The sequence below is a fragment of the Astyanax mexicanus genome, chromosome 18, assembly GCF_023375975.1.
Source record: "Astyanax mexicanus isolate ESR-SI-001 chromosome 18, AstMex3_surface, whole genome shotgun sequence".
Classification (NCBI taxonomy): Eukaryota; Metazoa; Chordata; class Actinopteri; order Characiformes; family Acestrorhamphidae; genus Astyanax; species Astyanax mexicanus.
The window spans coordinates 6,546,970-6,573,762 of record NC_064425.1 but is presented as its reverse complement, the minus strand read 5'-3'; the positions used below and the strand labels follow the sequence as shown (position 1 = coordinate 6,573,762).

At 35.5% G+C, this 26,793-nt stretch overlaps 1 protein-coding gene across 2 annotated transcripts; it reads left to right on the top strand.

The window, feature by feature from the left end:
* Window positions 1-818: 818 nt before the first annotated feature.
* Window positions 819-24,923, top strand: relb (v-rel avian reticuloendotheliosis viral oncogene homolog B). 2 transcript variants are annotated; one of them, XM_022674267.2, is made up of 11 exons: window positions 819-1,167; window positions 2,222-2,233; window positions 4,188-4,315; window positions 7,169-7,468; window positions 10,660-10,820; window positions 14,107-14,198; window positions 14,314-14,445; window positions 17,213-17,317; window positions 19,461-19,676; window positions 21,074-21,148; window positions 22,346-24,923. In XM_022674267.2, exons 1-11 carry the CDS (start codon window positions 1,119-1,121, stop codon window positions 22,825-22,827), a joined length of 1,752 nt encoding a protein of 583 aa, XP_022529988.2. In that variant the 5' UTR covers window positions 819-1,118; the 3' UTR covers window positions 22,828-24,923. The 2 variants fall into 2 exon arrangements, with proteins under 2 accessions (XP_022529988.2, XP_022530003.2); XM_022674282.2 differs by lacking the exons at window positions 819-1,167; window positions 2,222-2,233; window positions 4,188-4,315 and adding an exon at window positions 6,497-6,978.
* The last annotated feature ends 1,870 nt before the right edge of the window (window positions 24,924-26,793 follow it).

Below are 26,793 nucleotides of genomic sequence, written 5' to 3'. Positions count from 1 at the left end.
ATACACGCAACCGGACAAAAGTTTTTGAATGCCTCTATTGTCTAGTTTTCCAGACAAGATCCTTTGTACTGCATACAAAGGCGTTAAGGTAAAAAAAAAAATCCATTGCTACTTAACAGCATATTCTTTTCTGGACTTTTTTGGATTCATACCTATTAGTTTTTAGAAATGAAAAATCTGGCTTTAATTTACGTTTAATTCAATACAAACCCTTAAATCTATACCTAAAAATATTTTAGTTTCTTTGATTTTATCAAATTGAAAAACCTCTAAAACATATAATCAAGAGGAAGATGGATGATCACAAGCCATCAAACCAATCTGAACTGCTTGAATTTTTGCACCAGGAATGGCTAAATTTACCCAAAAGCAGTGTGTAAGACTGGTGGAGGACGTGCCAAGATGCATGAAAACTGTGATTAAAAAGCAGGGTTATTCGACTAAATATTGAAATATTGAATATTTCTCATTTTCTGCAAATAAACGCTCTAAAGTGGTTTATAAAATAAAACAACAAAGTTAATTTTACTCAAACATAAACCTATAAATAGCAAAATCAGACAAACTGATTCAGAAACTGAAGTGCTCTCTTAATTTTATCCAGAGCTGTGTTAAGGGCCCGCCCATATATATATATATCCCTTACAGTCCCTGATAATATCATTTAATCTTTAAAAAGTGTGACCCCACAAACAGTTCATTAGAAGGTGCTTTCCTCACGAAACTCTTATTTGTCTACCATGTTTCAGCGCAGCCATTTAGGGGCATGTTTCCATCTCTCGTTTTCTTGTTTTGATCCTCGGGCCCTTCGTGCTGCAGCTCACCTGTTACCGCGCGCTCTTACTGCGCCGACTCGCGGGGGGGTTTCCCAGCAGTGACGTAGGGGGATTTCCACCCGGTCAGCTCGGGCTAGAAGAGGCACAAAGTGAAACGAATTTGGTAGAAAACGTGAGTTATTTTGATACACGGGCAGAAGCAGAAGTACAGCAGCGCTGCAGAGACTCAGAGCCGCAGTCACCGACCTTTAGTACAGCTCCAATGAGTACATAACCCAGCTAACCGGACCTCAGCCCAGTACCAGACTAACCCTGTTTTACCAGCCTAGTCCTTCACCTGCCATGAGAAATATGAACGGACCAGCTCGCAACGGTACCCTAGGCACTGGCGGTAAGTGACAGCGAGCTAAAACATCTATAAACGTGTCGATAAAAGTCTGTAAAAGGTCTGTAAACGCTTGTTTACTCTGTGCGCGCGCTAAGGCTAGCTGTGCGCATGTAGGTTGGGAAAGACACGTTTTGTAAGAAGTAAAGTTAGCCATGGAGGTTTTATGTCATATTTTTTTCCTAAATTATACAAACCATAATAATATAGTTGTACGTTTTTGGTAGATTTTATGTAGAAAAAATATGTATTTATAAATGTATCTATTTGTGAATTTAAGCATTTTCATAAATATATCAATTCATTTACAGCACTATCCGGCTGTCTACAGTGTGTTTATTGGTATTAAAAAGCGTAAATTAATAATAATAATAATAATAATAATAATAATAATAAACGATGAATGTTAGTATTTATGTCGTTTTGACATAGGCGTGAAATCCAAGTCCAAAGATTAGCTATAAATCCATTCCAGGATTTTGTTCCAACCGCCTAAGAAAGCGTGGCTCCTGGGCGCTGCAGCGCAGCTTTCTTTGGCAGTTAAGACAAAATCCTGGAATGGATTTCTAGCTAATCTCTGGACCTGGATTCTGGGGCGGATTTTACTTTTCTGGTCCCGGATTCACTACTATTAGTTTTAAAAGTGAAAAATCTGGCTTTAAAAAACAAACCCTTAAATAATCAGATATAAATTAGTCTCTAATTAGGTGTATAATGTTTATTTTTATTGTTATTATTATTATAATGTGCTTATTATTAGCTAGAATAGGTAACCGAGCTAACTATGCCTAGTCATGGTGCTCCGTCTTTTCTCTATACTAGTTCCTACTATTGACGTTACACAGCATTGCGTGATCTAGAAGAGGCAAATCAGCTCAATTCAATCAATTCACATGCTGTATATGCTTTATTCTACCTCATCTGGGACTGGTGCGGTTTATTGTGTAGGAATAGAATGGTGTTGTTGTCTGTTAGCCCGCAGGGCTGTTAAGACTTTCAGTTTCACTTTCCTTGTCTGTTAGTCTGTGGATTTAACTGGTGCTGTTTTTCTCCTCCACAGCTCTCGACCTTGGTAAGTGGACCATTTTTATCATATCATTTTACATTTAATATTATACAGTATACCAGCCTCTATTATTTTGAATGTATTAATAAACGAAATTGAATAATAATAATAATAATAATAATAATAACAACTTCTCACACAACTCTTTCTGTACCTGCACTTTACTCTATTCATCTAGTTCATCTATTGGACCATTTCCTCACTTCCACACACGCACTATAGATATCTGCATTTTTCAGTCATATTTTTTAGTCATATTTAACATATTTCCGTGCAGTACCATATGTCTGTATGTCTATAGTCTGTAAGTTATTGTGTGTATTGTGTATATTATGTATACTGTAAAGTTAACTATATATTTCTATTTTAACTTATTATTGTACTTTGTTGTAAACATTGTTCTCTACATACTAGTGGGAACCTGCACCCAAGTCTTTCACTCACATGTACACCTGTACTTTGTGATGTGTAAAAAATACAATTTATTGAATCTTGAACCTAATAATAATAATAATAATAAAAATAACAAGAATGTAAGGCCTAGGCTAGTTAAATAAGAGCAAATTCTTATTTGTAAAAAAAAAACATTTGTGTAATAGAGGCAGATCAGTTCACATGAGTAAACAAATTAATACATTTAAAACAATAAAGCGCATTATATTAAATCGGTAAAGTGCATAGTGGCATACACTCTCAGAAGCTCACATTAATTCAGACTTCCCACAATAAACATAAAAGAGCAAATTAAAATAAATAATTATATAAAAAAATACCATCTCGACACACTATACAACATTCAGGAACTCCGCCCACATTGCTTTTAACCCCCACCATATCTACTAACATAACCCACACATCAAGCCCACAAAACTTACTTCATCATAAACACTCAACACAAAATATATACAATTACCATGACATGTATTTTAACATTTATTTTCTCTTTAATACCATAAAATGAATTAAACTAGAAATCACACTAACACATTCATTTTATAAAGTGATTTTTCCTTACATTTTAATTGAATACTAAAGTGTATTAAATTCCAGACTATGAAGGAACACATACGAAATCATGTAGTAACTTAAAAGTGTTGAACAAAAATACTAGGTGGTCTTTTATCCGGGGTGCTGTTAATCTGCGGTTTCCGATGATGAACTTATCATTGTGACTGCACTTGAGAGTACTTTCTTTCTTTCTTGACATTTTTCAAATTGACTGACCTTCATTTCTTAAAGTACCTGTAATTTTTGCATTACTTAGTTGAGTCTTTCACATCATAATATGGATTAGAACATTTACAAGTTCACTTAGGTGTATCGTTAATACGTACAGTTTTAATAATAAGAAAATAACAATTTAATTGCACAATTTAACATGATTAATCATGATTAATCACATTTTTAATAAATATTTTAATAATGGATATTTAAATGTAAAATAAAATAATACACATAAAAATGGAAACATGTAGCCATATGAAAATATACCATTAGGGATGTATCAGTGTGGAAATTTTGGACCAATAATGATATCCAATATAACACATGTACATAAGTGGTGATACCAATATACACATTCATAACAATACAAAGAGTTTAATTTTATCATTTAAAACTAGTAGAAAAATAAACAAATAAATAAGTACATCTTAAAATAGCATGGTCAGTGTTGGGCAGTTGTAGTATAGCATCCAGAATTGCTTGCATACAATAAACACATCAGCAAGTATTGGTTTTAAATATTGGCCTTAAATTATTCAATGATTTAAAAAAATGCAATTATCATCCAATTCCAATATAATTTTGAAATCAATGTGCAACCCTATATGTCATATGTGACTTTTTTTCATAATGCAAGATGCATTTATCCCTGTGTAAGGGCCATGCTGCATCATTACCTAAAACTAATTTGGTTGTTGTTATCATTCTTGTTGTTTTTGCTGTCATCTCTTATCAGATGAAATAAACGAGTTCATTGTTGAGAGCGGATTTAAACTCCCTGGACCTCCTCCTCCTCCTTCTCTTACTCCTACAGAAATAAGTAATGGGCCAGTGCTCGTCTCTAGATGCACAGACTCCCCACAGGTCAGTATCAGGCCAGAGCTGCTTTTTGAGTTTATGCCATTCTAGTTAGTCAAATCGATAATTTTACACTATTTCGTTTAGCATTGTCCTGTGTTAGCATTGTTAGCGATTCCAATGTGCTAACAAAACATTATGCAGTATTTTGCTTGTTCAAACTACTACACACATATCCACAGATAAAAGTTGGACAGTAAAGTGTGAATGATAAATTTAAAGGGAGACAAATAAATAGAAGTGCTATTAAACAGAATATTAATGCTGCTTTACTACTACTGCTGGCCATATTAAATTTGAATATTGATTATTGGCGAGGCTCTCTTTCTGGCTGACTTTCTAAGTGGGAATTTCAAGCTGTGGGAGCCTTACAGTTCACATTTTCCACTTGGAACTAAAACATTTTGACGTTTGAACGGAATGTAGTATCCGTTTGATTCACAGTAATATTGAAAATATGCTGATGTAAGATTTGGCCTTGAATCAAAATGGAAATGTAAAAACTGTAGAAAAAAGTATGTGGCCAAAGGCAGATGTCAGTCGATTGTATATAACTTGGACCAGCTCATAAAATGCCACCTATTTTCATGGATTTTGTGTTTAGCAATCCTAATTTTACCATCACTGATTAAATAAATTAAGGCACAAGCTATTTTCACCCAGGTGTATGTAGTAGCAGTGTGTACTATCACAAAAATATTTCTATGGAAGTCAATGTAAAAAGAGTTTGTTCCAGGTTTTGTCATGCCTTTTGGTCCATTAATCATGACGTTTTGGCACAATTTAAATAACTGCTGCCCAATTCAAATCATGTAAAAATGAAAGACAACAAACATTTAGATACAAGGTGATGGTGACAATATTGGAAATTTACATTTTTAATACTGGATTTTATTTTTGCAATTTAGCAACTAGAACCTCTCTTTTACTTATTTACACCTAAATATTAGATGTATTTGAATGCATTCCGCATCCTAAAATCTTATTAGTGCTTATTTACCTATATACTTATTTAAGTGCTTATTTACCTAATTTACTCCTAAGATTAAGTCATTAAGGTAATCTGCACTGTAAAGTTTTAAGTTAAGGGGTGAAATGATATGTGCCCAAGTGCAAATAATCACTCCAGTAGAGGCGATTAAATAGCTTAAATTTATTTTGTCTTCCTTTCATGTAAAAAAAGATTTTATGAAACTACAGTTTGAAAAAAGTATCTTTTTTATATCCCAGTAGACAAACCATCCACACCCACACATTTTCCTAAGTAGAACTATTTAATAATGTTTTAATCCAGTCTTAAATGTACCTCTGCAGTGCTACTGAAGTTACATGGGAAGTTACATGTTACATGTACATTTACACTGAAAATTGTCATAAATCATAAAGTTTGGTCTGTAATTTAAAATGTAGAGCGACGCAGAGATGCAGACGTACGCACGCAGAAGTATAAACGCTCCCAGCTGCGTAGGGTGCTCGCACAAGCTACACCATATGGGCAATGCTTTGATTAGATGCAGAAGTATTAACCAGCCTTAACACTTTGAAAAAAATATTTTAATTAATTCAATGTAATTAGAATGTAATTTGTATTGTGTAATTAAAATGACTTTAATTATCATGATGCTATGTAATATTGTTATTTATTATCCAACCCTGGATCCAAACCCAGTTTTGTAGTGGTAAATTCTTTTAAATAATGATACCATGTCACAAATTCACATATTAATCTATAATGGACAATATAGATATCACAAAATAATAATTAACAAACCCTTTTCTAATGTTTATACATATTTACTGTGTAATTAGGAGTGTAACCCCCTTTTTCTCCTATTTGGGTAGTATTCATGTTTTTTTCTAAACACTGCAGCGTCGTCACTCTGTGTTTGTTTTTGCTAAAGCAAAGAGTTCAGGAAGTTGAAGCCCTGTTGTTATAGCTCGACGTTGGTCACAGTTTGAGACATGGTTAAGGATCATTCTGGCTTGCCCCTTATAATCAAAAACATTACAGCATTGCTGGCACATTGTTTCTGAGGCAGGGTTTTCGGAGGCACAGTTGAAGGTTGAAACCTGATGCCGCCTGGTTTCAGTTGGTGATCTCTTCCTCCTACATGCCTCTGCCGGCACAAAGCAGCAGCTCCTCCCCTTCACATCCTCATTGGCTGCCATTCCCCCCTCTGTTAGTTTCCCGTTTCTTCACCATGCTCCTCTGGCCTCTTGTTAGCCGCTCTTTGTGCAGGCGATCTGTGGCCTTCCTCGGGCATGTCCAGACGCTCTCTCTCTGCTTCTCTCTCGCTTCACTGCTGCTCTTCCAGCTGGCCTGTGTCTGACCAACTGTTGCTTTTGTTTTCTACTTCCGTGTTTGATCTTCCATTGCTGACAGATCTGAGACTCAGAGCACTAGCTGATCGGGCCGTTAGCTAACTTGTTTGTTTTTGTTCTCTGCCTGAGTCTCTCTTTCTCTCTCTTGCCCTCTGTCTCTCTCTGTCTTCCCCTCCTCCTTTGGTGTCTTGGTGTTTGTCTCTCTTTCTAGTTACTTCTTTCTCTTTCTATTTGCTTGCAGACCACAGGGTTTGACAGTAAAGCATGCTTTGGGTCTTTTTAGCTAACAGCACTGCAAGAAGTGTGCTAGGTAGGACAGGGCCTAAAGAAGAGTGGTACTTTTAGAGGTTAGAATTTTTTTGGTGAGCACATTTTACCACTAACTATGATAAACTAGAAACTGTTGAACTAATATAAAGAGATATAAAAAAAACTAAAAAATTAGTTCAGTACTTAAAAATGTAGTGATTGCATTTTTCTTCTGCATTTATCTTAATTTCCATTTTAATACCCTTTCTCTTTTTTTTTTCTCTCCAGCGTCCTAATTTATTCCCACAAGTCCCTTCTGCTGGAACCAGAAACATGTCATCTCTACCGTCGTCTCGTGGACCCAAGGCTCAAGCACAGCGACGTGGGACCCCAGTGGGAAGGTCTGCCCGCTCCCATCAGACGGGCACAGAGCAGCTGGAGAGACTCCTGAACAAACCCCAGCTGCAGGTGGTAGAGCAGCCCAAAGAGCGTGGCATGAGGTTTCGCTACGAGTGTGAGGGCCGCTCTGCCGGCAGCATCCTGGGAGCCTCCAGCACTGAAGTCAACAAGACCCTGCCTGCCATCGAGGTGAGTCTGCATGTATTAGAGCTGTCATGATAATTACATTATCGATTTATCGTACAATATATGAACATGACCTTAAAAACTTTAGCCGATCTCAATATTGCTCCTTATTTTTTGCTTATAAATGTTTTTAACCCTCTTTAGTTTTAATTAATTATTACTTTCAATGATTTTACTATTATTTTTATTATTGTGGCTATTAAGGGTGGGCGATATGGCCCTAAAATAATATCACGATATTTCACAGTATTTTAATATATCAGTAAATATTTCAGGAATACACTACTGCAACAAACTAAAAATGAATTAAATTTTATTATTGCATACAATATGCTATGGCACACCCCTAACAAACATAAAAAATACAAGAATTTTATCAGATTTGTAACACAAGTCAATGATCCAAAATGTCATGATACTAATAATAATGCACTCCAAATATCTCCATATATCCAGGATTCAAGTAAAATAAATGATACTGGACAGATAATCTGATAATCTGTCTCAAGTAGATATATAATGGGAAATGAGAATAGTGTGAATTTTTCTTTTGCTAAAAACAGCTAAAAAAGTAGTAACCTGATAATTAGGGATGGGTGATATGGCACCATATTTCAGGGTATAATGTCGTTACCAAAATAAAAAAAAATGTTGTCAATATTTTTGCATATAATACAATATGGCACTCCCCTAGTGGCTATTTTGTTTTCATTTTCTTTCTATTTTTTTTTATTTGTTGCCTCAGAGCAACATTATGCAGTTATACATAAGATGTTTTCAGTCACCAACTTTAATTTAACCCTTTCAGACCCTGCATCCATTACAGTGGACATTATGTATTTTCTTTATTTTATGTTGTGTTGCACATAACACTATTTGAGCTGTTTGTTGTCCATCAGAATAGAGAGCATGAACGAGCCAATGAACCAGTTTATAAACCAATGAGACAGTAGATTGGCCCTGCCCACTGCACTGGAATAACAGTAGTACCAGAGGGGTACAGGAGGGATCCATTAAGGCAAAGTAACAGCTAATTTTTACTAATTTACTGTGATAAAGAATACTTTTTAACCATGTTTTTTACTGTTTAGGGACTGGTTATGAAAAATAAGTCAATATGAAATATAAAATATTACACACAGGCTTCCAATGCAATGCAAATAATCCATTTTAATTAGTAGCGTATGTAATATTAGCTACTGGGCGCATTTTTTTTAGCTAGCCAGACTGTGAATCACACATACTAAACTCGTTGAACTCTGGTCAATGTATTGCCATCCGGATGCAAGAGTTTTATCTTGATTGATTTGATCTGGATTGGTTTACTAAGACTATGATTGTTATGATTGTAATCTACAGCAGTGGATTTTCTGTCACATTGAAAGTTCTGACAAAGATGGCTTTTTCATTGTTGTCATGAAAAATACATTGAATATGTGCCAGTGTCTTCCATGTTTTCCTGCATGTTTTGATGTTCTAACTCACCAGCTATTAAGATAATTTGTGGAATATTCCAGCATTTAAATCTTTTAGAAATTGTGTTTTGTAAATATCTGTAACTTAACAAGACGCAGTTAATGATGAACCATAAAAATAATGTACTGTTGCATATAAATTGCAAACATAACAATTATGTCATTTTATGTAAATAAATGCTCTGAATTATGATATTTTTATTTGGAAGTTGGGAGAAAGTTGTTGTCTGTAGTTTATAGAATAAAACAACAATGTTCATTTAACTCATTAAACATATAGCTATAAATAGCAAAATTAGCAGAAACTGACTTTTAGGGCGTTTTCACACCAGCACTATTTGGTCCGGTTAAAACGAACTCTGGTCCGTTTGTAAGTTTAGTGCGGTTCGATTGAGCAGGTGTGAAAACAGTAATCGCACTCGGGTGCGGATCAAAAGAACCGGACCGAGACCAGCTAGAGGAGGTGGTCTCAGTCCGGTACCAAACCAACTCTGGAGCGGTTCGCTTGTGGTGAGAACGTGATCCGGTCTCGATCGGATCCAGCTATTAAATATAAGCCATTTATTTAAGCTAAACTGCTGATAAAGCAAGCACAGTTTAACTGATATATTAGCCAGATAACACTAATTACCACAGCTGTGAACAAACACTGTGACGTAGAAACACTGTGTTTGAAAGTGCAGTGTTTCAGCGTTCAGTGTTAAAGCACAGATATTTGCCCTGGAACACAAAATCTTCTCGCTGAATTTATTTTTTCGTATATTTATATTTAATGTACTCCTGTGTGAGACAGCTCTGACCAATCAGAGGACGCAGGCTGCTCACATGGTTTATTGATGCGCATTTTTGTGCATTTACATTTATGCCTATGTGAAACCAGACCGAACAGAGCGAGAAAACGCTCCAAGTAAACTAACTCATTGACTGATTTGGACCAGAGAAACGAACTACAGGTGTGAAAACGCCCTTAGAAACTGAAGTGCTCTCTTCATTTTTTTCCAGAGCTGTGTAGTGTAATATAACCTTCCTTCTTAACAGTTTACAGTTGACTTCCCTTAGAATATATTCTATCTCATAGAATATTTTTATAGAATATATCTGTTGCTATGTGTGTGTGTGTGTGTGTGTGTATATATATATATATGTATGTGTATGTGTGTGTGTGTGTGCGTGTGTGTGTGTGTGTGTGTGTGTGTGTGTGTGTGTGTGTGTGTGCGTGTGCATGTGCGTGCGTGTGTGTGTGTGTGTGTGTGTGTGTTTAACGGGGTTTATTTGTCGCTGTTGATGCTGCTGGCTCTGTGGTTTTATATGAGGGCGGTGATAGTTTTTTTCTATTTAAATATGCTCATGCATTTGAATTTTCCCTTCAACTGATTTGCTTGTCAGAAAGGCGTTAAATGTTGCTAAGGCTGTTTCTGCAGTCGCTGTGGAGCTGGAATTCACCGACTTCTCCATCTTAACAGGGAGTCCCCCCTGTTATGATTAGAGTGAATGGAGCTGATATATAATAGAGTAACTTATGGTATTGAAAGCTAGACTGGCAGAAAAGGTGTGCCTTTGGTGTGGTCTGAAAAAGGGAATTACCTTTCACAAACGAACACAGCTCACACTTTCCATTTAAATGTATTTTTTTTTCCATATCTGGCTGTTGAGTTCAGAGCATGATGTCATCTGTACCATCAATTGTTTCATTATCATTTTTTCAACTTGTGGAAACAGATCCAGGGGCCAATCGAGGGGATTAAAAAGGTGACAGTGACGGTGTCTCTGGTGACTAAGGACATCCCTTACCGTCCGCACCCGCACTGCTTAGTTGGAAAGGATTGTTCAGATGGAATCTGTATCATTTCGCTAAATCCTCACACAACCCGACGCCACAGGTACAGTTCACGTTTAGTCATGTTTATTTACTACTGTAAATGTGCTAAATTAGGTGGTGGTTATTGTGTTGTTGACCAATATTTCCTTTTTGTCCATGTTAATGCCATGTAATACCTAATATAGTTTGTACATTAAATTAAATTAAATATTAAATAACTTTTTAGAGTTTATGAGTGTTTAGATTGCTCTAAATAAAATTCTAATTATTTGTTACAGGGGTATAATGTAATAATATGCTATGATTTAAATAATTTAGAGTTCACACTGGCAAATTGAGATGAGGCAAGCCTGTTTGTTGCACCTACAATACCAGTCAAACGTTTGGACACAGCTCTTCTCATTCAATGTTTTTCTTTATTTTTTACATTTATTTTCTACATTGTATATTAATATTAAAGACAAGAAAAACAATTAAGGGACATGCAGAATCTGTGTGTTTTGTAAATTTCTGTAACTTAACAAGACAAAGATAATAATGTAACATAAAAATAATGTAATGTAGCAAAACATTTAACAAAAGAGTAAAGTGCAGAAAATTTAGTTAATGCATATAAACTGCAAACATTAACAATTATAATAAAACAACCCTTAAAGCTTCACAGTAAAATGATAGAATGCTTTTAAGAAATTACTACACTAAAATATATTGCATACAATACAATATGGCACACCCCAACTAGGTGACAAAATAAAAATCTATATAACAATATTTAAATGCATAATATTTATCTTGATACTCACATGTTTTGATGTTCTAACTCACAATATATTAAGAACATTTGTGAAAAATTCCAGGATTTGTATCTTTTAACATCTATGCATTACACTAAGAAATGTAAGTACAGATTTGTACAAAGCTTGTCGCTGGGGCTGTACCTTATATTGAGGTACAAAAAAGTACCTTTCAGTGAAAGTCCTTTTTTGTACCCATGGTTTTTGTGCCAGTAAAGATTATAAAGATTATAAACATTATCATCAATTAAATATGGCTCAAAAACTTGATGATCCAAAATTGTCTGGCTTTCAAATAATAAATGTGCAATTAAAAAATATATATTGTTTATTAGTACAGTGATACAGAATACTGAATGTACCCTTTGGCTGGTTAAATGGTACAAGTTTGTACTTATTGCTGTTAGAAATTACTTTGTACTTCAGAGGGAACAAATCTGACCCAGTAAAGACCAATATTGTACCTTTGAGGGTACAATTATGAAGAGTGTACCTCTGAGTACAAAAAAGTACTCATATCGTACCTCTGTTTTTTAGAGTGATTAATATAAACCATGCAAACATAAACTATGATAATAATTATAATAAAACAACCCTTAAAGCTCCACAGTAAATTTATACAATGCTTTTACAAAATTAGAATATACTAATAAATAGCTTACAATACAGTTTTGCATGCATATGGAATTACATAGTAAACAGTAAAAAAAAAGATTTAGTCCTCCACATTAATCCCCTGACATTTGGGATGATCTGGAGCTTCACAGCATGAAGGAAAGGCAGCAACTATTGTTCAGCACCTCCAGAAACTCCTTCCTTAATGACGCTGAGAAAACTATTCCAGGTGATTCTCCATCATGAAGACACTGAGATTAAAATACCAAGAGTGTGCAGATCTGTCCTCAAAGAGAAATGTGATACTTAGAAGAATCTAAAGTGAATAGCTTTTATGTAGTCTTCAATATTAAACTTACAATGTAAACTGTAAAAATGAATGAGAAGAGGTGTATCCAAACTTTTGACTGGTCCTATATTTTCCACACAGTTGAATAGTGAACCATTCTGTTTAATGGTTGTTTTGTGAAAAGGCTGTATGGAATATAATACTATATAATACAGCAGGGGTGTCCAAACTTTTTTGTTGGGGGCCAGAAGGAGAAATATATTTGAAGTCACGGGCCACAGACTCTGTAATAAAACAAATAATGAAATATACCACTTTAAATAATACCTTTTTCCTGACTACTTTCATTTACACACCATTTTACTTGACTTACTATCTTTATCTTTGACAGTGTTGTGTAAACTAAGATTTTTCAAATTGATGTTTAATATCATGATGTCTCTTAATATTAAACTCCTTAATTACGGCAACCTTTAGACTCTTTGGCCCGTTTTTCTGCGCTTAAACTGCGCACCCTCTCCGCTTTTAGACTCTTTGGCCCGTTTTTATGCGCTAGAAATGCGCACTTTCTCCGCTTTTAGACTCTTTGGTCCGATTTTCTGCGCTAGAAATGCGCACTCTCTCCGCTTTTAGACTCTTTGGCCCGTTTCTGACACCTAGATTTCAATCTTTGAATCTCACATTATGAAAACCTGCTTAACAGCGGGCCAACTTTCATTCTATTTTTCTAAAATACCTCTCCAAAAAAGGAAACAGGCCGCAAATGGCCCGCGGGCCGTAGTTTGGACACCCCTGTAATACAGTATAATACTGACTATTATAATATAATACAACTGTTTTGCTCCTATGCAATTCCTTCCTCATTTGAATTTCTAAGTAAGAAATGTCAACAGGAACACCCACTTAAGTAAAGTCCAACTTAAAAAAGTCAGGAAAACTTCACCAACCAGTTCAGTGTTTGTTTGAGACCGCTTCTGCACTGCATATCAACAGTAGTTAAAGCAGAAATATTATACAGTTGCTGAGTATATAGAGTCTCTGTACACTCTACTGTTGTTGATCTAATCTAAAGCTACATGAAGTTTGGAGGTGTGTAGTGATGAACTCTGAAGCTACATGAAGTTTAGAGGTGTGTAGTGATGAACTCTGAAGCTACATGAAGTTTAGAGGTGTGTAGTGATGAACTCTGAAGCTACATGAAGTTTGGAGGTGTGTAGTGATGAACTCTGAAGCTACATGAAGTTGGAGGTGTGTAGTGATTGGTGTAGTGACTCTGTAGAAAGTTGGTGAACTCTGTGCACTATGCTCCTCAGCATCCGCTGACCCCACTCTGTTATTTTACACTGACAGAGCACAGAGTTGCTGTTGTTGCCAGTCTCTTCCACTGTGTTATAATATCACTGACAGTTGGCTGCGGTATATTTAGTAGTGAGTAGTGAAATTTCTGTTTATTTTATTATGATCCCCATTAGTTCCTATAACAATAGCAGTTATTCTTCCTGGGGTCAGTGATTTGAATGGGTTTTTTTTTGACCATCTTTAATGTAATATATATATATATATATATATATATATATATATATATATATATATATATATATATATATATATATATATATATATTTTTTTTTTTTTTTTTTTTTTTTCAGTTTTGTGAATTTAGGCATCCAGTGTGTTCGGAGGAAGGAATTAGATGCCTCACTGATCAAGAGGAGGAATAAAAATATTGATCCATTCAACAGTAAGTTGTAAAACCAAAGAAATGGAAACAAATAAGCTACACGTTCATATAGTTATACATAGATACATTTGATTCATTTTTGTAATACGCATTTGTTCCCTTTTTTCTCTGACAGCTGGACAGTCAAAGAGCATTGAAGACATGGACATGAACGTGGTGAGACTGTGTTTCCAGTGCGAGCTGGAATTGGAGGATGGAGACAGGATCCAGCTCAGTCCTGTGGTTTCCAACCCAATCTATGATAAGAGTAAGAGTTTTACTGTACCGCTATAAAAACACTAATCCAGAAAAATGTACTGGCGGATTTTTGTATTTTACATACAAGCAGTGCTTTACTGAATTATATGAATGACTGTCAGCTATCAAATGTGTATTATGAAATACACCTCTAAAAAATTAAAAGACCACTTCAGTTTCTGAATCAGTTTCTTTAATTTGGCTATTTATAGGTTTATGTTTGAGTAAAATAAACATTGTTGTATTATTCTATAAACTACAGACAACATTTATTCCAAATTACAAATAAAATAAAAATATTGTCATTTAGAGCATTTATTTGCAGAAAATGAGAAATGGCTGAAATAACAAAAAGATGCAGCGCTTTCAGACCTCAAATAATGCAAAGCAAACAAGTTCATATTCATAAAGTTTTAAGTTATAACTTTATGCCTTTACTCCTGGTGCAAAAAATCAAGCAGTTCAGCTTGGTTTGATGGCTTGTGGTCATGTTTTCCTCTTCTATATTTATCTTCTATATTCGTTAATTATATTCTAGAGGTTTTCAATTTGTTAAAATCAAAGAAACTCATCATTTTTAAGTGGGCTCTTATTTTTTTTCCAGAGCTGTATGATTGAGTGTGCAATTATCACGCTTCTTAAACTTAGATAAACAGTTCCCAGATAGCAAAAAGATGTTAATATAACATTCATTTTTCTATCGCTGATGAATTGAAACAATCTTAATCCTGCCGCCAGAATTGATTTATTTGTGCACACCAATTTTACATTGATTCAACGTTATGTTATATATGTATAGTTCATATTAAACTTTGCTTATGTTAAATAATGTACATCTAGGTTGTATTATATTCTTATAGCCTGTACTGTGTTGGTCTTGCAGTGTGTAAAGAGACATTTGATTAATAATTATTAATATTATTAATATTGTTATTTGTGTGAAGCACCTTTCACCTAAAAGCACTGTGAGTGTAGAAAAGCTTAGCCCAAAAATCACAACCTTTAAATGAACGTTGATTCAACATCAGAATTTCTACTTTAACCAATTAGGTCTATTAGGCAATGTTAAATAAAGGTTGTTTTAGGGTTGCGTTTTCATCATTAACCTTAAAAAATGCAATTCAACCAAAGTATTAATGTTTATTTAATGTTTTTCTTGCTGTCAGGGTAGAAACTCTACATTTTAAATATCTATCCATAATGTATGTAATTATGTACATTACGTAATACGTACGTTATTTTGGATTCCCCTATTGCACAAGTATGTAAGGTTTTCCCCTGTGATTGAGAAATCTGAGTGCTTCCATGACCAAGAAAATTAACGACCAGCAGAAAACACCGTAGCTATAAGTCAGAACATGCCTGCAGAGGCAGTAGCAGTTCACTGTCTTGTCTGTAAGATATTGGTGTATCACTTCACAAACGTCATGGTTCAGTTCCTACTAGGGGTGGGACAATATATTGATATATTGTAACTTTTCTGGCATTAAATATCAAAATGTTTCTTTATGTTTTATTAAAACTTGGGCGCTCTAAACTCCCCAACAATCACCCTAAATTTAACTTATTAAAGTTACAGCTTCATTACTCCAAGTGGTGGCACTAATGAAATTAATAGGGTAATAAATAGGGTTGTTAAATTCTGTGAAACTGACACGAATAAATCCATAATTGCTGGTATTTGCTTATTTATTTGAGTAGTGTATCCTCTTCAGTAACTCAGATGAAGTAAAGTATCGTAGATAATTGTTTTGCAATGTAACTATCATGTAGTTATTACAATCTGCAATGTGATAATTAATTAGTAAGGTTAGTACAGGGCTGCTGTATGTTTGTATACATACAAAGGCCAAAATATAGTCTTCATCCAATCCATAATGATTTAATGAGTTAGAATAAGTTGCTATAGTCAAAATATTAGTGAAATCCTAGTTACCACAGCAATGATCCTAAACCACTACATTTCCCACAACACCATTTAAATCCAGTGGCTCATAGCTTAAACTTTCTGAAGCTACGTTCACATTACCAGGCCGAAGTGACTCAAATCAGATTTTTTGCTAAATCTGATTTTTTCATGGCTGTGTGAACATGCCAAATCCATTTTTTTTCTAATCAGATTTGAGTCACTTTCATATGTTGACCTAAATCAGATACGTATCTGATCTGTGGACATGTGACATGAATGTGAACGGTCAAATCGTAATTTGTGCATCTTTTTGCTTTTATGCATTAGCTTTAGCATTAGCATTAGCGCTACGTGCTTCTCTCTCATACCTACACATCTCTTGGTGCAGCTGTGCAGCTATAGCTGAAAAAAGCTGTTTACTGTTTCTCCACTCCAGCAAAAGATGCTCCACATATGAACTGCTAACTCATCCATTTCCCTTTTTAAAGCTACGAGTTGTATTTCAAATATGTGGTTTGTGGTTGTTGGTGAAGAAGGAGACGTTTATACAGAGTGTATCAATGTGCAGCATGTGAGGAGTTTTAGGGACAGATTCGTTCACATTACACACAGATACAGATCACTTACATTTGTGAATGTGAACCGTCAAGATAGACAAATCTGATCTGAGCAAAAAATCGTATTTAAGCAATGTAGCTTGTAATGTGAATGAAGACCCTTGTAAAATTATTGTATTTCCCCTAATAGCCTGTACTGTGAATTCTCCATGTGACTGTGGGAATTGAACCATGTAAAAGTTAAACCTCCATTGTTAAGATGATCAAATTTGTATACCAACATATCCAAATCCTGTGTGTATCCTGAGCAGAAGCTACAACGACTGCAGAGCTGAAGATCAACAGGCTGAATATTGTCAGGGGTCCTTGTTCAGGAAAGACTGAGATCTACATGCTGTGCGACAAAGTGCAAAAAGGTGAGCGCTACACCCACAACATACCAGGAACCACTGTACCACTAAACAACCCACAGGAACTCCAACACAGTTTTAACATGTTCTTCATTGTGGTAGCTAAAATAAGCAGCTTTTACACTTACTATTCTTCCTGACTAATGTTACTGCCTTATCTGAGTAGCTGTATAGTAGAGTTCAGAAGAGAATTCTTAGTATGTTTTTATAATGAGTCCAAAAATAGATTATTCATTATGGTTCCATTAAACCTGAATTAAGCTGTGTTTGAAAAACAAAAGAATTACTGGAAATGCTTTCATTTTTTAGAAATGATGAAAAGGCTCTCGACAGATGGCATCTGGAGCATGGCATGAAGGAGAATAAATAAATAATAAGGACAGCGGAAAAACACAGAATAATGGCAGGAAGCATGACCTCCAGTAGGATGAAAAATGAGAATGTGATACAGTTATAGCCTGTTATATGACTTTAAATAGAAGAAGTGAAACAAGTAATACTCATATCCTTATACATGACTTATTTGTTAATGCAGTCAAAGCATTTGTTTAATTTTTGAACTGAGAAGCAATTTAATCTTAACAGTCTATGATTCTGCTATCTGTAAAATCTCATACAGTGTCATAAGCCACCTAAAGACATCAGTTTGTAGAGATTAGTTGGTTGGAATAGATGTACTCATTAGGGCTCTGTCCCCATGTATTCAGAGGTTGTGGTCTCCCATATAGATGAAAATATTTTTGGTAAAAAAAAATTTGGTAACTGAAAATGCATGCATGCTAATTCCTCCTTACCATATTAAAACTACAGTGTCTTTAATTTCTCCAAAAATTGTCAGTGCGCTTTATAATCCGGCGCTCCTTATGTATGAATTTTACCAGTCAGGTATTAAGGAGCAGTAAAGCCACTCCACTGAAGTACAGAGTTATACAGGAGTTTCAGTTTAGTTCTCCAGCACAGAGACTGGAGCAGTATTAGCATTAGCTGCTAACCACGCTAAGCACTAATTCTTTTGACTTTCAGAAGTGAGTATTATCAGCCTGTAGCCTGATGCTAATCCCCAGGAGTGAAATCGGTGTAGATTAACATCCAGTGCTCTGTTGACTTTTGAAGGAATTTTTGTTTAGCTTAGCATTACAGGTCTTGCCACCCAGCTGAATTAGAAGGAAAACACAGCGACACAGCTGTTCCTTATAATCCAGTGTGCATTGTGTATAAAAATAGACCAGAAAATAAACGTTTATTGATAGTGTGCCTTTTAATCCAGTTAAAAATATTGTTGTATAAATATAGTAATATTGTTTTATCCCATTTGGACTGGGGAACATGTGGAAAACACAACTTACATCTATATGTTGTAGGATGGGTAGGGTGTAGGATATTTGTAGGATTTGGTGTGATGCTTGTAATACTTAAATTTTTTCATTACTCCTAAAGTCAAATCGATGCAGCTGGGTGTCACAATCATGTTGGAGGAACTGTGGCTGCCCTGATTCTATTCTATTGGAATGAACTGTGGGAACATTTTATCAAAATCATATCCCTGGATATTCTAAACTTCCTAACAAGTTCTTATTGATATATATGTGGAAAATCTCGAAAATGTCTGCAGGCAGACCCCCCTATTGTTAATGACTACTCCTTTTATTTCCTATCTATATGTAAGTTGACCTATTTCTGTACAATACCATCTCATCATGTATTTTGTATCATGATTGTTGTACTGTTATTATAAAAATCAATAAATAAAAAAAATAGCTCTAGAGATCAGATTTCCACAAATTAATACACGCAAATACTGTTCTTTTACAACTATATAGTGCTTTGTTTAGATATAGAAATCTGTAATTGTGGGTAATTTAGGAATCTTCTGTCTATGGTGTGTTTATGTCTTTATTTATTAGGTACTATCACTTAATTCGATCCGCATAATTCTATTGTGTTTTTAAAAATATCTGGATACATGTGGATGTAGCCTAATCGGGCTATAAGCCTACATTAATCCTAAAATATATTTTTTATGTATTTTCAGTAAAAAAATAGAATTGAATAATCGTGTCTTTTGATTTGTCATATAATTGTTTGCTTTAACAGTAGGAAAATTCTGGTACTGACTCTCTCTTTTTGTGTGTTTGTTGTGTTATTGTAGATGACATTGAGATCATCTTCCATCATGACGACTGGGAGGCCAAGGCGGAGTTTGCCCAGACAGACGTCCACCGTCAGATCGCCATTGTCTTCAAGGCTCCGCCGTATCAGGAGCAGGACATCAGCGAGGAAGTGGAGGTCAACGTGTGTCTGCGTCGCATTTCGGACCGCATGCACAGCGATCCGGTCAAATTCACCTACGTTCCACTTGACCAAGGTCAGCAGCAGCAGGAGCAGCACACACTGCACTGCCAGTTCGCACGGCTGCACTGCTGGGATTTGCATGAAGTAGATATTTGTGGGGGCTTTTTTATCTGATCGCAGTGGTTCTTAGGCTTAATGCAGGACAATTGTATCATACGAGATACAAGGGCATGGCTATGAAATCCCCGACCTTGAAACTAAAACCACTTTCACTTTTAGGAGGTTTATTTATATCTTTAATTTGGTTTTACATTCACTTTCACTGTTAAATCATAGGTGATCTAAAAGCCAAAATGGGAGTGTTGTAGTATGGTTTAAATTTAGTAAAGGAGAAGAAACTAAATAAGTCTTTTATTATTAGTCCAGTGTTATATTTTAAGCCCAGTACTCTTTTTTTGGAATAGTTCATAAGTGAAACTCATGAAGCAACTGTTTCATTTCAGGGGTCTGGTAATGACTAAAACAAAAAGAGTGGGTGCAGATTGGTTAACCTTTTGTTAAAGCTTCACTTAATCATAGCAGTATTTTTTCTCTAAACCCTCCTGTTAGGTTACAGGTCAATTTGACCTGTTTTAAAGTTTGAAGATCTAGGAAAAAACATGTTTTTTCAGTATGAAACTTCTTCTGCTTGCCTAAATTAGTGTAATCAAAATATAAAATGATTTTTTTTTTCATTTCACATATTTGCAGCCACCCCCTGCAAAAACAAAAATAAAAAAACTAAATTGCAATGTTATGTTTTAATGTTATGTAAAACTATTGTTTTATATGTTGGTCTTTTAAAAGTAATAAAGTAGAGAAACATGAAAAAGTTTGAACTTTTTAATTGTACACTTGTATTTTTTGTATTTTAATAAAAAATGAGTGAATTATCCTATTTAAACCATTACCTGTTAAAAGTAAGGAACACCACTGCACTAAATATTGATAGAATAATTAGTAATGGAGTTATCAATGAAATATTCACACTGTTTGTAAGAATTATTTGGGGTTTTAGACATATTTTGGATAGTTAAACATGCACCGAGTCTAAATGACTCTGGAACACCATTTCTGTTCCTGACAAATGAACATAACAGGAGGGTTAATAAGATTAGTCATTTTTTTCTCTATCAGCATCACAAGTGAAAAACAGGTGGGGTGCATTCTGTCTAATGATCAAAGCTGTTATGGCTTCCTGTGCAGCTTTTGGTTTAGAAACGCTGCCAAAAACAATACTGAAGCTCCGTGTCATTTTGAAAACACCCTTTTCTGAAATGAATAGCCTGCCCCAAGAAAAAAAAAAGAGTTTGTTGGGTTTTTAAGCCAATCAGAAGCACAACTGCAAACTTTTTAATGGCAAAAAAACAAACATAATGGACAAGTCTGACACTGGGATGATCTTTCTCTGCTTTTTACTTGATCTGACAGATCCATATGAAGTAGACCGGAAGAGGAAGATTAAATCAGATATCAAGTTCAGCGAGGACTGCCGTGGCACGTCAGGTACGAGATTTCAACCACTGATCACACAGACAACGAGATCATTAACCTGTAATCTGTTTCCTTATGCCGTCCTTACACCAAACGATTTTCAAGTGATTTTACTGTCGCAGACACATTTCCAGAGTGGGGATAATATCACGAGCATGGGCGTGGTAGTGGGGGGAAAAGTGGACCTGACTACCCAGGGCCCGAGTAGGGAGAGGGGCCCATGAAAATCCTGATTTTATTTTCGCTCACTTTCCTTTGTTTACTGGCATGGATAGGGGCCCATTAACATAGAGGGTGTACAGGGCCCAGAATTTGCTGCTACGCCCCTGATCACGAGAGTCTTGTTAGAGTTGAGCTGCAGTCGAGGACTGAAAGGACTGAAAGTTTTAGTCAGTCATGTTCATGTCTGGGCGTTCCGATAAAATCAACTGTGTTCAATATTAACATAAGTCTTGAGACTCGGCTCACACAAAGCAAACAGTGACGTGAACAATGTCAACAACCAATAGGAGAGAGAGCTACAGGAAGCTGCAAGGCAAAAATAAATTACATTATTGTGTACAAACAAGTTGAAAAAGAACACATTTTGCAGTTAATATGCCTTATATGGTTCTTACTGTAATATGTTTAAAAAATACACATTTTACAAGAATGATGATCTTTATTGCATTCAATCTATCTAAAACAAAGGCAAATGTATAGCAGTGAAACTGTGATACTTTGCTATACAAGATTGTAGCAAAACATGGTGGAAAAAAAGCTTATAGGCAGAGTTGAACACAGAATGTATTCTATTAAATAACATATCAGGAACTAACAGTGTTGATGGACAAAATTGTGAATCTTTGATAAATCACAGTATTGATATACAAATTATTTGTAACTTAATATATATAACTCCACCAGAAGCATGATGGGAAATAATTTCAGAAAGAATCCAGTTGAAGTCTTGCAAATAATGACATTCAGTCTTTGCAAAATCTTAGCCTGTGAGTAAAAAGTATGTGACTTGTCTTAAGATGTGAGAGGGTGTCAGACTTTAGTCTTTTTAAAGTCTTTTCAAAGTCGTGTAGTGTATGGACAGCATTAGTATAAACACTGATGTTTCAATCTGCCTCTCTCTGTTTTAAACTGTATTAGATATGTCATATTTTTGAAATGCTTTGGTATACAAATGTAACCTTCATTTTTCTTTCATTTTTCTTCCAGCTCCAGACAGGATTATAAACAAACCAGCTACGTCTCACCAGATTGACACGTTCAATTTTATCCCGTTTGATTGTGGTATCCCATTAGCAACTCCTCTCCAGGACTTCTTAGGTACTTCCAGCCAGCCTTCACTGGGTCAGGGGCTGGAAGACCTGTATGCAGATCCCTTTGGTCAAGAGGACAGCTGTGTGAGTTTGGATCCAGACGCCATGGGAAACCTCTTGGTCAGCATTTCCGAGTGTATTGGTCAACAGAATCTTTTCCAGCTTTTTAACAACGCGGATCCTGGGTTTGATGGCTCAGATCCGAACTTGAACATAGACATGGGGCAGCCTCAGATGAATTTAAGTTCCTATAGTGACATGCACTTCAACCAGATGGTGAGCGACCGGAACCATGGCACAGATCCCGAGTCCCTGCCTCAAGACTTAATCGGCATTTCCTTAGGTCAAGTCAAGACAGAAAACGAAGGAGATTCGTAGATTTGTAATAGGCCTCGCTGGTTACTTAGAAGAGGAAGTCATGACTGTAAGGTCTGAACACTGATGCGTTTGCATGTGCGTTTTGATCCATGCCGGATACCATATACTGTTCTGTCTGAAGGGCTCCTAACATGAACATGGACCAGGACCAGGAGTCAGACATATAGAGCCAAGCTGAGCCCATTCTGATGGACCTCTTGACAGGCTGTTAGGAAAATTTGTTTTCCTGCAGCAAAATGTCTGCTCAGGCCCAGTCTGAAGAATGTATGGAGAATGTATGGAGAATATGTGCGCAAGAAGAAACAGCTTGATACCTGTGTGCTTGTAGTCCATAAGAAAAGGCCAGGATTCCTGCTGCGATAATCTAAAATCTGTTAATTCAGATTATTTGGGAGAAGCATGTAGCTAATAAGTTGCCATGCACTAAAAGAAAGGGAAGTGACCTTTGCTGCTTAAATGAAATAGAAAAGTCATTGCTTTACTGTAAAGTGACATCATTGCATTCTCACTAACCCAGTGTGTCAGAACTTTACTTGGACCAAAAAAGCTAAATTACACATTTATCCATACAGCCTTTAGTCTGCAGTAGTCATCTGTGTGTAGTGTAGAATGATTACATAATGGTAGAGCCTGTGTAAGGTGAAAATTTCTGCTGGATTTCTGCTTTGTGTCAAGCAATAGCATTACAAATTATACATATTAAATAGATATTCACTGCTAAATTATGTATGTGACAGGATGAAGTGCATACCGAGCAGCAGAGGTGGGTATTATAATAATAATACATTAATAAAGAAATAGTTTACTGCTTGAAAAGCAATAAGAGAGGACGCATAAAACAAGAAGCTCACACTGAAGTACGGTAACTACAGTCATGACCAAAAATAAAAGAACCCCTGTACTTCTTATAGAAAATTCAACACATTTCCCTGATAATTGTTGCATTTACAAATGCTTTAATATTCACGTTTTTTTTTACTGCCTATATTGAAATTGCACAAAAAAAGCAGAGAGAAGTGCATGGGTGTGAATATTTTTGGCCATGACTAAAAATATCAGTAACAAGTACTGTAGACTTAATTCCCCCTAAGTGTGTATGTATATAAGTATGTACACAGAAATAAATTAACAGTAAAAGTGTGCAATATGGCCTTTAAAAAATATCACACTATTTTACTTACTATTTTTTTGCTGTAAAAATATTTTTGTCAATATGACGAAAAAACACAGATTTCTTTTTTATTATTAAATTCAAGAGCAAGCTACGTAAACAAAATAATAATATTAACTTTCAAATTTGATTTAATAAAAAAAGGAATAGTTTAAATCATTCAGAACAAACAACACAAACATTTTAAACTCTAACATTTTGTCTATATTTAATTTCGTGAACAGCATTAACATTCCAAGACTCAAATGTTGTATATAAGAATAATACTAGAACAATAGATAATATTGCATAAAAATAATGTCTAATGCAAAACTAAGGAGCTCAATATTAGTGCATGCATATAAACTGCAAACACAAACAATTAACAATTATGTAAACATTTTTTAAGCTTTAAAAAAATATTGGACAAGCCACTTCCAATTTCACTTCATTTTAAAATGTCTAGTTGTGGTCTCTAGTGTGAGCTGTTTTTTGTGAGGAAAAAAAAAGTGTTCAGGTGTTTCTATTTAGCCCTGCTTTAGTGGTCTCTGACGAAAGACGGGGTTTGGGCTCTTGCTCTTAGTCTTAGTTACAAAGGTGAAGTTAACCCTTAAACTTTGCGATCGCGAAAAAAACTAGGAATCGTGGATTTTAGCAGAAAAATACCTTTTTTAAAGTACCCATCTCTGCCTAGCACATTCCAGCACTGTTATGTAATGTGCGGTGTACATATATTTTTAAACAGAACTAGAGAACTGAAGGAAATGGCAGATATAGAGTGAACGCCCTGCATTGCTAGAAGGTACACTTAACTATGTATTTTTGTGTGTAGAATATGCAGAAGTAACTAAGCTTTGTGTGAAGTGAACCAGTTTTCCTGCTTGTAAAAAAGTGTCAACGACTGCATATGTGCGCATGTCCTATTAAAAGTTTGGTTCATATTTTATATTGGTTTGGACTGGTGTTACTGGTGTAGAGAGAATCAGATGTGGGCTTTGGTAAATGAGTTTTGTGGGAGTTTTGAGCTTTGGATTTGTCTCTCTTTCCCGCCCTCAGGATCTTAATTTTAATGACTTTACACAGAATACCAAGCAAATTCCTCATCACTTTGTTTCTTTGTGTTCAGTTTAATTCCGACGTTGGTGAGTCTAAAGATATTGTTGAGAAGGTCATCAAAACACATTCCTCATACCAGCTAGCCAGTTAGACCAGTTGCTAGATGGACTGGTCTATCTACTGGTTCTGGTTGGAGTTTCATGCCAAAGCAGAATAATTTATTTAGATAGATTATAATAGACTATTATTATTACTTATTAATATTTTAATTAATATATTTTCTTAGTAGTGTTGAAATGAACTATCAAAAAGTAAATTTTATTTAATTTTATTTTTTTTTTACTGATTGTAATGCAAAGAACCTTGCTTCACTTATTACATCATGTAGGGTTGGTGTCCCGGTCTATGGTTAAATTGAGTACTGAACTTTATAGCAGTGTGAATGAAGAATATATGGCTAGCCTTAATATAGTAGAAATATAGTATACAATGTGTGTGTAAAGCCCTATCCGGACAGGATTAGTTTCTCGGGGTCCTGAGGTAATTTTCTCTTTTTTATGGGGGTCCTCTGTGATTTTATTCCCGTCCGGAACGACCGTGTATGCGTTTTTCTCAGACATCCTCAAAAAAAAAAAAATGACAGGGTAAATTATCTTAAAATTATCCAGTAATTTTAGTCCCATCCGGATCCACATTTCTTAAGTTTTGTCTCCTCGTGTTTAATAAAATAGCTATTTGTCCGCTGCCATGCACTGTAATTACACTTTGGGTGTGTGTTTCCACAGAGATCCACGTAAACCCAACAGCAAGTGGAAATGGAGGAGCTACTGAACCCCAGATAGGGCTTAAGAAGCCACTTATAGCTTTGTTTTTAAGGAATGAAACTAACAAGAACACTGTAGTTATTTCTTACTGAGCCTTTCTGACACTGTGTGCAGTTAGCTAGTGGTAGCTTTTTAGCCTAGCACTGTATAGTTCATATCCAAAGGTTTGGCTTCTTCACCACGCTTTCCATTTCCCCATCAGCTCTAATCTAAAGTAGCTTCTGAGGGCGTAAAGGGGGAAAAGAGATGGCAAAGCTGGTCAGCTATCTTAAGCACAGACACTTCCCAAGTTTGAGCATCTCTTTCACAGCAACTAAAAAGCACAGGTCAGCTAAGCTAAGGCCTAGTAAAATCCCAAGAGCCCAGCATATTTGACTGCGTTGCAGAATTAGGTGTTGACAGGCTTGTTTCTGTAGGCGTAAAATAAAATGAGTCAAGAATGTTACGGCATTTTGGTTATTCTGGGTTTTTTTTTTGAGGGGGAAGAAAACACTTTTTAATGTCATGTTCATCAACTGAATGATCTATTCTAGGGCTTCTCTAATTTGTCAGGCTAACAGCAAAATCTTGATAGTAAATTCCCCCCCAGGACAAATGCAAGGTCCACTAATTTCATGAGTTCATCAGGAAAAAACTTGAGCTGAGCTGATCTCGTTTCACTGTCCATCCCACAGCTCTGACACAAAGCTTGGAGCAAAGCCAGCAGGGAAACTCCGCTATTGTGTAAATCATGTGACTTTTGGTTGGCACACACTTATCACTGCCTCTCTGCTGATAATGACATAAATATATAGTATTTACTGTGGCCAACTGTTGTCTTTCAGCTTCTTGGGAAATTCCCAGATCAAGTTTCAGTGAATCTTTAAATATTGATTTAAACTGTCATTAGATCATTTGTTTGGAAATCTATCACTCAGATACCATCTCAGTGTGGTC

What these genes read in the sequence shown, in the direction of transcription:
- relb (XM_022674267.2), top strand. Translation starts at nt 1,119, where the DNA reads ATGAGAAATATGAACGGACCAGCTCGCAACGGTACCCTAGGCACTGGC. An exon ending in AGACCCTGCCTGCCATCGAG is followed by an intron (nt 7,469 to 10,659) that starts GTGAGTCTGCAT and finishes TTGTGGAAACAG; the next exon opens with ATCCAGGGGCCAATCGAGGG. An exon ending in CAACCCAATCTATGATAAGA is followed by an intron (nt 14,446 to 17,212) that starts GTAAGAGTTTTA and finishes TATCCTGAGCAG; the next exon opens with AAGCTACAACGACTGCAGAG.